This window comes from Megalopta genalis, unplaced genomic scaffold (genome assembly GCF_051020955.1).
Source record: "Megalopta genalis isolate 19385.01 unplaced genomic scaffold, iyMegGena1_principal scaffold0037, whole genome shotgun sequence".
Classification (NCBI taxonomy): domain Eukaryota; kingdom Metazoa; phylum Arthropoda; class Insecta; order Hymenoptera; family Halictidae; genus Megalopta; species Megalopta genalis.
In genome coordinates this window covers 78,602-92,204 of record NW_027476106.1, presented here as the reverse complement: position 1 = coordinate 92,204, position 13,603 = coordinate 78,602, and the positions used below count along the sequence as shown (strand labels likewise).

Here is a 13,603-nt window from a genome sequence, read left to right as displayed (position 1 = left end):
TTTAGATACGTAAAGCTTTACTCGTCAAAGTCAGAGCTCGGGACTCGTAACTTAGAATTACGTAACCGCAACTTGTACCTGTATCTTAGACCTTGGGCCTGGACCGCATGGACCATGAGCCATGAGCCATATACATTGTATCGATATTGTACGTATTAAACTCGATTCGAGAACATTATATTATTCGTAAAACCTTGGTCGCAATTAACAAACGTTTTGCGAATTACAAACGCTCGCGTCTCGCGTATTCTACCGCGTGATACATGCGTACCCTTTATCACGTATGACTCTGCGGTCAGTTTCCGTAGAGATAATTTAATTCTCGAAGACGCATCCTTTGTTAATTTTGGAACATCGGTTTTGAGATGAATTTTAATTTGCCTCACTATTCGCTATACGCTCGTCGGCTTCGCGCATTATTATTTTTTCTACCACGTCTTACTTTATTACGAAGGGTTCCGCCGCATTTATAATTATTAATAATTTTCTGCACCGTAGGACGAGTCGTCTCGACGATCCGTTCAACGTTAGAGGAACTGGTTAACGGTGCAACGAGTAAGATACATATTTTTTTCACATTTTGCTGTTAATTAAAATGACAAAAGAAAATAAAAAAATTACAATCGCTTTTCAATCTTTTTGTCCGAGGTGATAACGAAAATTTGAAAAATGTGTTCCGTAGATTTCGGTAACTCGCGCGCGCATTGAGAATGTTTAATAAAATCTTTAAAAAAATATATATATATATATACATATAGATACATACATATATACAATGTACGTGAGTTGCACGAAAGAACGGTAACGAACTAAACACGGTAACAACCGTGTGTCTCGACATCGACGTTAACATATGTACCCAAGCGTTCCGTTGTTTCGTTACACAAAATGTATCATCGATGAAACGTCGATCGATCGGTTTGTAAACGATATTTGTTCTTACCGTGACGCGATAACGATATCGTGTAAAACTAAAAAATAATATGGCTGTAAAGTGAGATAGACGGTGAGACGGATACGTACGTATGTAGTTAGAAAGGGAGATAAAGATAGGGAAGATGGGGGATATGGGTGAAACGGGTGAGATATTTTCGAACGCGTGCATACATAAATACGTAGAAACGTACACGCGTGCATAGATTCGTTAGAAATTCATACGTTCGTACATTCTATGCGGAGAATTTTAGATTTTCTGCAAGTTGGATACGCTTCGAATATCGTTCGATTTCACTACGAAAAGGGTAGGGAATTCGTTCGACTCGTATCGCTACATTTACATGGACGGGTGCAACGGGCGTTTTGTAAATAATTGAATTTTGTCGCGCGATCGTCTCGTCGAGTCTACCGAAGAAGAATATCGTTCCTCGCTTCGATCCGATTCGATGGTTTCAACGGTGTCGGGATTTTCATGAAACGCCTCTTTTCTGCAAGAAAAATAGTTTCGATGACGCAGGTGTATGCACGTATCTCATTCGAGTTTTCTGTGTCGGGATACATCTACTTACGCGTATCTGTTCTCCGCTGAACGGAACAACGATTTTGGGCAGTCCTTAAAATAAGGCCAACATTCGCCATGGAATTTTCCTCTGTTCTCAGCTTCCACATAATCTGTCAAAAGGTTCGCGAACGGTGATTTGCTGGCACTGAAAAGTGGACGTTCACGAAATTGATAATTTTTCAATATGCCGCGAAGCTCGACAGAGGTCGGTGGTCGTAGATCGGTGGTCGGAGGGCAGAGAGAGTGAGAGAGAGAGAGAGGGAGGCAGAGAGAGAGAGAGAGAGAGAGAGAGAGAGGAGAGAGAGAGAGAGAGAGAGAGAGAGAGAGAGAGAGAGAGAGAGAGAGAGAGAGAAGGGGGAATAGCGGTTCATTCGAAACTTACGTGAAAAAGAGCTTCAACATTTCTCCGATCAATCCAAAATTGTTCAACGGATGTCCTTGGATCTCGCAAATCGCTCTCAGCAGACACGCCTTTCCGTTGAAGCCAAAATTTGCGATCATATCCTCGGCGGCACTGTAAAGCAGAGCTCTTTCACCTCCGTATAACGCATTTTTTGGTAAATCTTGACTCGCCTCCCTTTTACCGAGTCCACGCTTTACGAACGACGCTACGAATTCTGCCGTGGTCGAAGCTCGATCCCCCGCCGTATCCTCGAATGCGGACGATAAAACGCCGTAAGGGTTTTCGTTGTCGGTTAAACCGAGCTTGTCGAAATCGACTGCGTTCGAAACATCGGAATAATTAGCAATCGTCGCAAACGAAAAGGATATCGCGCGTAAAGAGATTTTCGATTTTCACACTCACCGGTAAAAGGAAGACTAATGGTCATGTTACTGAGAAAACCGTAAGGCGGATATCGAACGAATGGCAAAGCCAACGTCGGAGTTACGGTCATGATCGTGCCGGGCGGTAAAGCGATTCGACCGTCGTCGGTTACCCAAAAGAATCTTTTCTGTCGATGATGAGAGAAACTCGAATACGATTCTTGTCCGTCGAGGCCGCTTTCGACGTCCGACGATTTCAGGAGCAGAATCAGACCAAGCAACGCAGCCATGCTCTTTTTCTTTCGCATATTTCCAGTTTTTCGAGCGGATACACGCGCGTTTCCTGGTTCGCCGTTACCGTTGCCGTTGCTCTTTCTCTCTCTCTCTCTTTCTCGTCGTCACTGTCGTTGTCGTCGACGTCAAGTTTGGCCGTTCAACGAAAGACGATGCGGAGAATCTGTTCGATAATCGAATTGGAAATTCGAAGGCACGAGATAGCGTCTCGCTGGCACGTAGGAAATACGGGACAAAATGAAAGCGGGTTAAACGTGGCTCCTCGGAGGATCGAAAATCGACTACGCATCCGTTAGGCACCGACGCGCGCGATGCTTTCGTACGACGGTGGCGGTGGCGGTGGCGGTGGTGGCGACGGCGGTGGTTATTCGAACGAAGAAACCGACGGCGACAACGGGGAGGGTGCGCGACAGCCTACGCGAGTCTACAATGTTCGACGATCGCGAATCGAATCGCGTCGAACGCGACACCGACGATTTGTTTTTAATCGACGGCACAGTACCGAACACCGTATCGGTAATTTCGAAGAAACGATCCCGTTTCGAAAGACGCACGGAAACCGTTTTTTCACTCGACGTATTTAGCTAGCGGACCAGCTCCGTTTTCGCGCGTTACTCCAAAAGTCTAAACCGTACCTTCTCCTTCGTAAGCTACGCTATCGAATAATTTTAGGCGAGAGTCGTTCGAGCAAAAAGGTAGTAGATCGTCGTTCGAGCAGCATCGCGTGGAATACAAATTTTGTCAACCATATAGAACTTACCGTAAATATGTAACCGCCGACTCGCGGCGTGTACGCGCGCACGCACACGTACAGCACAGTCTCGCCGCGTTATTCTTCGCTCGATCGACGCCGAAACGTGCGTTGCAATCGAAACCGCGCGAGACGCGTTCGTTCGATCGGATCTCGAATTCCAATTAAGCGTACGATTTGCGTACGTGTTTGGTCGGCAACCGTTACGTTAGCCTTGCGCGCGAAAACGGGTCGCGAATCGAATCGATTTCGGTCGACGATCGTTTTCATAAATTCAACCTCTTGCAATCGGTCTTTCCCGATTTCTTCCGATTTCTCCGCTCTCCCAACGTTTCCTATCGTTCTCCGCATACGCGCCGCACAGGTACCTATGTCCGCACAGGTATTTCATACCTCGTATCTTTTTAACCTTACGCGTTGCCCCCCCCCCGCGCGCGCGCGCGAGCTTTTTGTCGGGAGAATAGGAGATTCGTGGATCGCGATACCGATGATAGATATTATAAAATATGAAAGAGAACGTAAAAGAAGATTGTAACGGTGTAAGACTCGCCGCAGCTCGCGGACCGATATCCGATCGCGTCGCAGCGTATAATTCGACGAGATGGTAGAATTGATCGAACGTTAGGTACGTATCGCGTTCTATAGGACACTTTTCAAGGATGTTCCTCGAAAGCGACGGTGCAACGTGTGTAACGGACGGAGCTTCGAAATCGATGGTTTCGGAGCCGTCGCGTGTCGTCGGCCCGAATACCGTAAGAGTCGAACAAGCTCGAATACAGGATTTCGAATACAGCACTTTGAAAACCTGTCGCGAGTACAACTTGTTTTTACATCTACCGTATATACGCGACAAACCGTGTGTACGCGTTCGGTCGGATCGGATAGCATTTACATGGATCGACTCGATCCGATTCGGAACCGATCGAAGAATCGAGGCTACGAGTCTCGAAGAAAAGAAACCGGAAGGAAACCGCCGATATCCTATGGCCTACGGCGTTGTCGCGTTCGTACTTCGAGATTTTCAAATATCGATTACCGACGGATAAAAAAGTTCAGAAACGAGAGTTCTTTATTGTTATTATTATATTATTATTTTTTGGTCACCCCGCCTACGTAATAGCAAACAATAAAGAAACACGTTTCGGTCATCGTCCGGTAGACGAGTCTCGCTATCGTCTAAAAGAAAATTCAAGCGGCTCGGTCCAATTTGGAAAAAGTAATCGCGTTTCGAGAGGTGTACGCACAATTTTTCGAGTAACCGTACGCGCGTACGTATGTACATACCTTCGATTTTCGTGGTCGGCACACGTATCGCGTGTACGCGTACGCGCGTTGTTTGTTTCATAGAAACGCTGTTGCCGGAGAACGGTCGTTGTACCATAACTGGGCTAATTTTGATGCACGCTGATCAACAGGGCTACGGCATAATTGCGCCCGCCGCAGTTTCTTCGCCGTCGCGACGGCAGGAAGCGAAAGCGATCGTCGCGGAAAGATCCAACCGTTCCGTCTTTCCGATCGATCTTTCCCCAACGAGCAAGTTCTCTTGAAATTTCTTGTACCGTTTCCAAACGGTGTTCGCAAAAGCGCGGAGCGAACGAAAGACGCGCGTCGTTCGCTTCCACGTTCGAGTTCTCGGTCGTATCGCGCTCTTCGCCGCGCGGAACTTTCGAACCGATCGTTCGAAACGCGCGTAAATGGCCCGAACGCGGTAGGAAAACGTGTCCGCGTGCGAGCGCGAGATTCGCGATCGTCGCCGTCACCGTCGACCCACCGATAGTACGCCGTATCGCGCGCACCTTGTCCGTAACTCTCTCGCGATCGAATATCGCCGACACGCCCGACTCTCGACTCTCTCGGTCTTCCACCGAGACCGAGTCGTCCGCTCGACGCAACGTTTCTCGTTTCAGGTGCCACCTCGTGTATCCTCCGTCGCGATTCGCGATACGTCGCGGTACGATACGAAACTACCCGATACGACGCGACGCGATCGTTCGCTACGCGCGTTTCATCCTCCCCGTTTCTACACGCGCGCATCCCAGATTTCGATCGTTCGAACACATTTTCTTCGTAGCCCGGTCTCTTAAAACTTCTACCATCTCCACCGCTCTCTCTCTCTCTCTCTCTCTCTCTCTCTCTCTCTCCCTCTCTCTTATTCACCTTTCTTTCACCCTTCCCCGCGTATTCCCGACATGCTTTTTATCAAAGGCTCGTGCAAAACGGAAAAAACAGCGAGACATGGAAACACAGCGAAACGTGAAAATAGGATAATAGAAAAAAGAAAACGGATGAACCGTGACAAGAATATATTATACGTATGTATAATAAAATTCACAACTTTATTATAAATCTGCTAACCGAACAATATACAGGTATCGGTAATTCTAAAGTATTCGAAGAACCTATCCTGCCGAATGTTCGCGCACGTGTAATCCTGACTCAAATTTATCGAACCTAACGAGTTTTACCGTGCGCGCGCGACAGATTTTTTGATCGAAAAGAAAAATCAATATTTTATTTTCTCAGTAATTATCCGGTCGAGTCAGGATTTCGCGACGTTCGTACGCGTGAAAAATACGCGGATACGGATAGAGACAGTTTACCAAAAAGAAAAAAAAAACGGGGGATGGGATAAAACGATACGTATCTTTACGTCCAAACATAATACGTTATCGCGAAACAGAATTATTCGCTGGTTTAACATTGCGCTTTACCACGACGATTTTCTATGGCACCGGATATACGCGTACGCGATTCCATCTAAAAATACATACTCGTTTCGATCGAACAATTTATCGCTCGCATTCGATTTCGATCATTCGTTTTCGACAACTTGGATTCTCTCGCAACCCCTTTGCGTTCCCTCGTACACGTACATCGAAATTGCAGCGGTTCGATTTAAGATAATCTCGTACACGCTCGCGGAACGTCGAAAGAAATCTTCGAAGGATTTTGACAAAGAACGCAACGATCGACGACGAGACGTTGTTACGCGTTCGAAACGATACCACATGAGCTTGATAGAAATTTCACGCGCGTCCAAACAAATCGATTTATCCAAATTTGTCTAAAGATCGCCTCGATTTTCTCGTTTAATATCCCGTTAGCTATTGTAAGCGCGTTTCCCTCTCCGATGTTTTCTTCGTGCGGGGAAACCGATAGAGAAAAACTGTAAAAAAAATACTATTAAACGTGTATAGAAAATGTTCGCGCGATCTCGGTAATATCGCTTTCCTAAGCCCGACACACACAGTGTATCGTTCGACCTTTCTATTATTTTCTTTTGTTCTTGCCGTTTATTTCATTTGTTTTTCTCTCCCGTACCTAACCCACCCTTAACGTCTCTCCCACGATCTCCTACTCGCCCTCCTCCTCGTGCATTCATCCGTATTCACATTCTCTCTTTCTCTCTCTCCCTCTCTCTCCCTCTCGTGCGTACGAAAGCAAGGGACATGTTTTCTCCCCTCTCGTTCGCTCTTAATAAATGCTGGTTTAGACTGTTTAGAGGAATCGTTGTCTCATTTTATTCGTGGAAGAAATGTATTTATAATTTCGAATCCAATGTTTCTTTCGTTTTGCATTTGTGTTTTGAGTCGGGTGTGACAGCTTTTTGTTCGCTAAAAATTCTTCGACCGTTGAACGGTACGCACCTTAATCTCTCGATGAAGACAGTATCGAACATGCTTCTGCCATGTTCGTACGTATATATTTCATTTGCTACAACTTTTCCATCGGTTTTCAAACAAAACAAAAAGAAAAAAAAATTCATCGCTAAAACGAGGACGCGAACGATATGTCTTCCCTTTTTGCTACTCGAATTTCCTAAAGTTTTCGTTAAAATAGTATACGCGTTAGAAATACAATTCGACGAATTCGGCGAACGTTTTGCGCAAGAATTTTTGTAAAATACTCCTATGAACTATCGGTACGTATCGAAAACTACGTCCGAGCAAGGCACCGTTATTGCTTTTTTATCGTCGTTAACGAGTGGAAGGGTTTCGCGTACGCGCTCCACGGTCGATCAACGTTCGTTGCGTCGTATCGCGCGTAACCGTTCGTTATCGCGAACGTGGAAAGATTTAGGAACTTTGAACGATTCGATGCTGCGTCGAACAACGTTGCGAATCGCGCGCGATACGACCGCGACGATTCCAACGAATGCGGCGATCTGTTGGGATCGTTTCGCGCGAACGCGTTGCAACAACCACTCGCCACTCGATCTTGGCACATCTTCTCTACGCATCTTCTCTTGCTTCAGCCTTCGCCGTTTTCGTCTTCGTCTTCGTCACCATCCTCGTTATTACCCACGCGACGATTCTTCGATTCGTCGGATCGAAAACTATCTTTCACCGATCGAAAGAGATCGTTATCGCGGATCGTTTACCTGCCAGAGAGAGATCTATTCTTATCCTAATACAAAGTAATCCCCTAACAATTTCTAACGACACGGTCCCGGGCGGCGACCGTAACGATTATCGCGATTTAAAAATAAACTTGAATTGTATTTTGTACATCGAAGAACTTTGTTTCTCTTGAACACGATTTAAATCTAGCTCGCGGCATCGATGCACGCGCGTGTCGCGTGTACGTATACGTATAGTTAACCAAGGTAAATTCGCGATCGTCGAACGTACCGACGGTGTACGTACACGCATAGGTTACGCGTTACAAATTACACGTTTGCATCGATCCACGCTCGCGTCTGCATTCACACTTTCCACAATATACATACAAAGAACGCGGTAACGTAACGTTTCGATAGGCACGATTGTTCAACGCTTGTTGCGTTCTTCTTCTTCTTCTTCTCCGATTACCTTCTTCTCTCCTCTCCTCTCCTCTCCTCTCCTCTCCTCACCTCACCTCGCCTCTCCACTTCTCTTCTCTTCTTCTTCTCCTTCTTCTTTTGCGGATTATTCAGTTTCCTTCAACTCTCTTTTTCTTTTTCGTTTCTACATTCTCTTCATTACCCTACACCTTTAGCGAATGCTTTGTTTCAAACGTTCACACAACAAACATATTTTCTAGCTACATTTTCGACAAAGAGGTCACTCCTCTATATGAATATATTTGAACAACTTAATTATCGATAAAACTAACAGTTAAGTCTTTGGCGTTTGTACCAATGATTTTCCTATGCGTGACTCGTGCGTCACGACATTGATCTTCCGTTAACGATCCGTTAAATTCGACATTCGGAAATTCGAAATACGAAATTCAAAACTCGAAATTCGAAATTCTATGATATACCATGAACGAACGTCGGCCCGGGTATACGATAGAAATCGATGTGCACGTACTTATCGTCTATACACGTATCTCTTAATAGGCACGCGCGCTTATAATCGACTTATTTCATATACTCGATGTAATTAACACGCGATTGGCTCGAGCGTCTCGCGCACCGCTTATTCGAACATCGGGTTCTCTCGTTTCTTCGCGTATGCGCGACACCTTATCGACGCGAAATCAAAAAATGGCTGATCGGTAGCGTTGTCGCAACTTATCGGCGCTATCTTAGAACTGTCGCAGGGAGGAAAGGGAGACGTGCATCGATAGAACGCGCTAATGTTAAAAGAATCAATGAATCTCTTCTCAAGCAGTCTTATACATCTAACATAAATGCGAAGGTAAACGCAATAAAGGTCCCACTTGCTATTAATTAGATCGTAAAGCAACTGTATCAAACGGGAAAGAAATGAAATGAAATGAAATGAAATGAAATGAAATGAAATGAAATGAAAAGAAAAGAGAAAAGAAAAGAAAAGAAAAGAAAAGAAAAGAGAGAAAGTAAGAAAAAAAAGAAGAGTTAAAAACACGTTGTGTTAAGTAACGCGACGTACTCGTCGCGTTAAACACCGTGTTACTACGACACGCGGATGGGAAGCTCACACAATCGTTAACGTTCTGCGACTAACCGCTCGTCTTGGAAAAAAAAAACAAAGAATCAAACGGTAATTCTAACAGCGTTGTTGGTAATACGGTACCAATTAGTGGTAGCGATCGCGACGGTGGTTAATGGTAGCACCGGTAGCGGTACGATGTGGTATAATAGTAGTTGTAACGGTAGCGATAACTGTGTGGCGACGATAACGTTAACAGAAATAATAATAGCGTTAATATTTGTAAAAACACACAGAATGCAAAAATGCTTTCAATGTTCTTTGGCTGTTTCCTATCGTGTTAATCCCTTGAAAAGTCATCGTGAAATTATACCGTGAAATCAATTCAAAGTACATGTATCGCGAATGTTTCGAAACCGAATAATTACGCGAGATCCACCAAAGGGATATGGCAGCATAAAGTCAAGGTTTTCGACGGACGCGACCGTCGAACGTAAACTTTGAAGGCTCGATTTCGTTTCGAAACGACGATACCTTTTTTATGCGATTCATTCCTCCCATCGCTCTCCCTTTCTTCCACTGGATATCGAAAGAGATACCGAATTCGCTTCTTTTCGTTTTATCGAAGTTAGAAATACGTATGGCGGTACTACAGTTTCATGGTTTCGTGGTTTTACGTTTTTACGTTTTTACGTTTTTACGTTTTTACGGTTTTACGATTTTACGATTTTACGAAATATAATAGAATAGTCGGCGCGGAACAAATTGACGAATATAGAAATTGACGTTCGAATCGATATCTCGGCTACTATTCCCTTTGTCGCAACGACGTAAAAGTTTGGCACTTGTTCGGCCATCGATCCGACACGGACTTCTCGCGTAACGACGCCGATCGAGACGTCACCGTGTCAAAAACGGAAAGTCTTTTTTAGTCGGTCGTGTCGCTTCGTCCGAAGAATTCTAACGTCGCGCGGAGGCACGGAACGTACTCGACGATCGAATTTCACCGAAACTCGACGCGCAACTTGCTGTCGACGATCGGTGCGCCTCCGAAAGAAATTTGGCAATTCTTGTTAACCGACTCGATTCAACTTGTATCCAGTTTGCAACGAAACTCGTGCTTCGAGAGACAAAAACACTATTCGAATACCGAAAGGGAGTATAAATCCCGTCTTTGAAATTCTTCGTCGCGCGAATTTGGAAGAGAGCATACGCCTCTCTACGAGCCACGTGTACGCGCGGCTCTTACGAAGAATAAAAATGGTCGCAACACATTTTAAGAACACTGTCGTACACGAGCGGAGAAAATGTTTGCTTATTTTTAGCCGTTCTTCTCGAGTGCGTCGAGAAGCTCTTTCCCGAAGAGTTCTCGATCGACCACGGGTGCAACGAATACGTGCCAGACAATTCACAAAATTATGGGAAAGACTTGTGTCCCGGTCGAAACTCGAGAAGCGGCATCGCGTGTACGCTGTTTGTACACACGGTTCGTGCAAACAGACTAAACTCGTAATCTTGTAAGGTGTTGTATGCTGTTGCATGTCGACGTACACCTAACCTTCTGTTTCGTTTCGTTTCGTCTCGTCTCGTCTCGTCTCGTCTCGTCTCGTCTCGTCTCGTCTCGTCTCGTCTCGTCCCGTCCCATCGGTCAACGTTTCAGGCCCACTGCTCCACTCTTCGTCCCCCCCCCCCCCATCCCATCCCAACCCATCACATCCCTAGCCACTGTTCGACCCCCACAGGTGGATAACGATGATGAAATTGAAAGATAAAAAAAGATCGATATGAACGACCGCACGAGCAATGACATCGGCGAGCTCTGCTCTCGTTAAACTGGTACAGTTCCTTCGCGTTCTTTTTCCTGTTGTCGCACAGCAACAGCTGCTTCGACCAGCAAGTAAAGACACTTGAACTTGTCTTTGTCTTCCTCCGGTGGCGTCGGTGGCGGAGTCTCGTCCGTGTGTGGACTATGAGCGTTATGAGTACTGTATACTTCCGTTTCGTGCTGCACGTCGGGAGTTTGGATCAAATGCTGTCTAGGAGCACTCCAATACGGAGCATCGTTCGTCATCGAGGATTCATCGTCGTCTCTGGAAACGATCATGGTAGTATTAGAAAAAGGCATAGAGGCATAGAGGTGTGGGAGCGTAGAGGCGTAGAGGCGTAGAGGCGTAGAGATAGAGAGGTATAGAGGTATAGAGGTATAGAGGCGAGAAAAATACGGAACAACGTCGGCGCATCGTCCTCAATAAATTTTACCCTCGTCGCGCAGGATGGGCGATCGTTTCCTCGTAAGTACCCAGCTGAGCAACGTTTTGCTCGATCTTCGTTTCCGAATAAGGATAAACTATCACGCTAGGCCATTGCGTCGTCGGACGTTCTTCTTCGCTGTGCGAACTGCTCTCGTAATCGTTCGGACTATCCTCCTCGCTTCTGAAAAAATCCAATCACCCATCAACTCGAATGCTTTTCTATTCGAAGAAATAGAAATTTATATTATCGTCGCGTAATATAACCTCGTGGAGGGAGGGAGGGAGGGAGAGAGAGAGAGAGAGAGAGAGAGAGAGAGAGAGAGAGAGAGAGAGAGAGAGAGTGGGGAGAGAGAGGGAGAGAGTCTACGAGGCTGTACGCGTACACGAATACGAAAACGAGCAAACGATCGCTACAAACCGATACATTAATCCGGTAGGATCTTCGTAGTCGTGGTCCCTGCTACGTTTTGGGGCGCTCATACCAGCCAACGTGTCCCAGTTTTGATTGGTTCTCGAGCTAAGGCTGGACGATTGTTGATGACTTCCAGCAGGCATTTTCTTACCGCGTCGCGAAATCGTGTACTGCAGAGGATCGTGTCCCTCCCTTCGTATCATTTCCGGCAAAATTCGTCGTCTAGCATTTATGAACCAATTACACACCTGTACAAACATACAAACACGATCGACTTTTATATTTCGTACCGCTCGTGCCTAGTGCGCGCGCGATGCATGCTCGCGTAGCGCGCGTCGATCGGTGGGTAAAGCAACGCACGATATATCGGCAAAATACCGACCTGCAACACCGTGAGGTTCGCTTCTTGACTCAGCGTCAACTTTTCGCTGTCGCTCGGATAAGCATTGTATCTGTGTTCGTAAAGCCAACGCTTCAAAATTTTCACCGAATGTTTCGGCAAGTTTCCTCGACGTTTCCTCACGGAATGAGCACCCGAATGATGAAGTATTCCAGAGTGAACTTTTCCGCGCAACGCGTTCGAATCCTGTTCCGTATCGGAGCCGCTTTGATCGTCGTCCGTACTGCTCGACGAGGGGAAGCGTTCTCTCGCTGAAAGCAACAACAAAAACCATCTGTACACGATACACGATACACGATACACGATACACGCGTATAATATCTAGGTGCGACAGAAATGATCCGACCAACGGGTGAGAAAGAAGATCGAAGAGTCGAGTCGAGACAATTTTTCATAGCGAAATCGACGCTAACCGCGTCGCGCGGCCACGTTCGGGCTCGATTCGGACGCTCGAACTCGGTAGCAGAGTACGCGCGTAGTTCGAATCGAGTCCGCCGACAGAGGCGCGTAGGCCGATTCTCTTTCCCTCCACCCGACTCTACAGCGTTTCGCAGGGATCGCGCGCGATATCGTTGTTATCCGCGCTCTTCTCGATCCAACCCTAATCCGCCCCGCTATTACCGGATACCAGCGTATCCGTTGCATCCAGTACCAAACATCGCCTCGTACGTACGATACAACCTTGAAATTACCGGTTACCAGTTGTCTTCTCAACGGAAGAAGACAACGCGTCTTTGTTCGAACAGTTTGATTTCGAAGTTGTACTTTCGCTACCTTTGCTCCAGGCTTTTACATCAGGAAATACCAATTTCGAACCAACGTAAGGGGGAAAATCCACCGTCTTTACGGTTCAACTTTTATAAACCTCGAAACTGGATTCGACCTCTCGGATACAGCGTGTCGCTTATATTTCATCCTCTCGTTCGGTAACGTAACTTAACGTAACGTAACGTAACGTAACGCGACGCGACGCGACGTAACGTAACAGCAACAACGCGGTAGCAATAGCATGCGACGGACGGAACAGCCGGACAGAAGCATGCGATAGCAACGACCGATAATTAATATTTTCTAAAATATCAGAAAATAATATTTTCGAAGCCCGAATCGACGGTTCTGGTTAGTTCGTATCGTCGACTAATCTTAGCACTCGAGTTTGTAGTTACGTAAGGTCCAGTAACCCGACGGTATAAAATTAGGACTCAAGCTCGACGCGGCTAGACGAAAACTATGTGTCACGACGACGGCAGTGATCGCAGCAACGTCCACCGTGCTCGAGAAAGGAACATCGTACGGTAACAAAAGTCTACGAAGCGTTATGGATTCGAAGAGCGATCGAACTAACCGGCAACAACGAAGAAATGAAATGAAATGAAATGAAATGAAATGAAATG

The 13,603-nt window shown here is 46.0% G+C and overlaps 2 protein-coding genes and 1 long non-coding RNA gene across 6 annotated transcripts in view; 1 reads left to right on the top strand and 2 right to left on the bottom strand.

Moving 5' to 3' along the window:
* Positions 1-9: 9 nt before the first annotated feature.
* On the top strand, positions 10-634 carry LOC117221281 (uncharacterized). The gene is made up of 2 exons (XR_004490469.2): positions 10-148; positions 499-634. It is a non-coding gene; the product is annotated as an uncharacterized LOC117221281 (long non-coding RNA).
* An 89-nt stretch (positions 635-723) lies between these two features.
* Positions 724-4,572, bottom strand: LOC117221279 (uncharacterized). Its single transcript, XM_033472096.2, has 4 exons — positions 2,304-4,572; positions 1,881-2,217; positions 1,506-1,643; positions 724-1,424 (listed from the first exon to the last, which is right to left on the bottom strand). The coding sequence occupies exons 1-4, from the start codon at positions 2,569-2,571 to the stop codon at positions 1,274-1,276; spliced, it is 894 nt and encodes a 297-aa protein (XP_033327987.1). The 5' UTR covers positions 2,572-4,572; the 3' UTR covers positions 724-1,273.
* Positions 4,573-6,805: 2,233 nt separating this feature from the next.
* The window catches only part of LOC117221314 (uncharacterized), a 16,365-nt gene continuing 9,567 nt past the window's right edge, over positions 6,806-13,603 (bottom strand). For all 4 annotated transcript variants that reach the window (XM_033472167.2, XM_033472165.2, XM_033472164.2 and 1 more), the window contains 4 exons: positions 12,192-12,460; positions 11,816-12,057; positions 11,405-11,578; positions 6,806-11,235 (listed from right to left, as the gene is read on the bottom strand). In XM_033472167.2, the coding sequence (XP_033328058.1) occupies positions 10,974-11,235; positions 11,405-11,578; positions 11,816-12,057; positions 12,192-12,460 (947 nt within the window). In that variant the 3' untranslated portion in view covers positions 6,806-10,973. The remainder of the gene's footprint in view (positions 11,236-11,404; positions 11,579-11,815; positions 12,058-12,191; positions 12,461-13,603) is intronic.

What these genes read in the sequence shown, in the direction of transcription:
- LOC117221279 (XM_033472096.2), bottom strand. Translation starts at nt 2,571, where the DNA reads ATGCGAAAGAAAAAGAGCATGGCTGCGTTGCTTGGTCTGATTCTGCTC. An exon ending in CATTAGTCTTCCTTTTACCG is followed by an intron (nt 2,218 to 2,303) that starts GTGAGTGTGAAA and finishes TTTCGAACGCAG; the next exon opens with TCGATTTCGACAAGCTCGGT. An exon ending in TCAGCGGAGAACAGATACGC is followed by an intron (nt 1,425 to 1,505) that starts GTAAGTAGATGT and finishes TTTTTCTTGCAG; the next exon opens with AAAAGAGGCGTTTCATGAAA.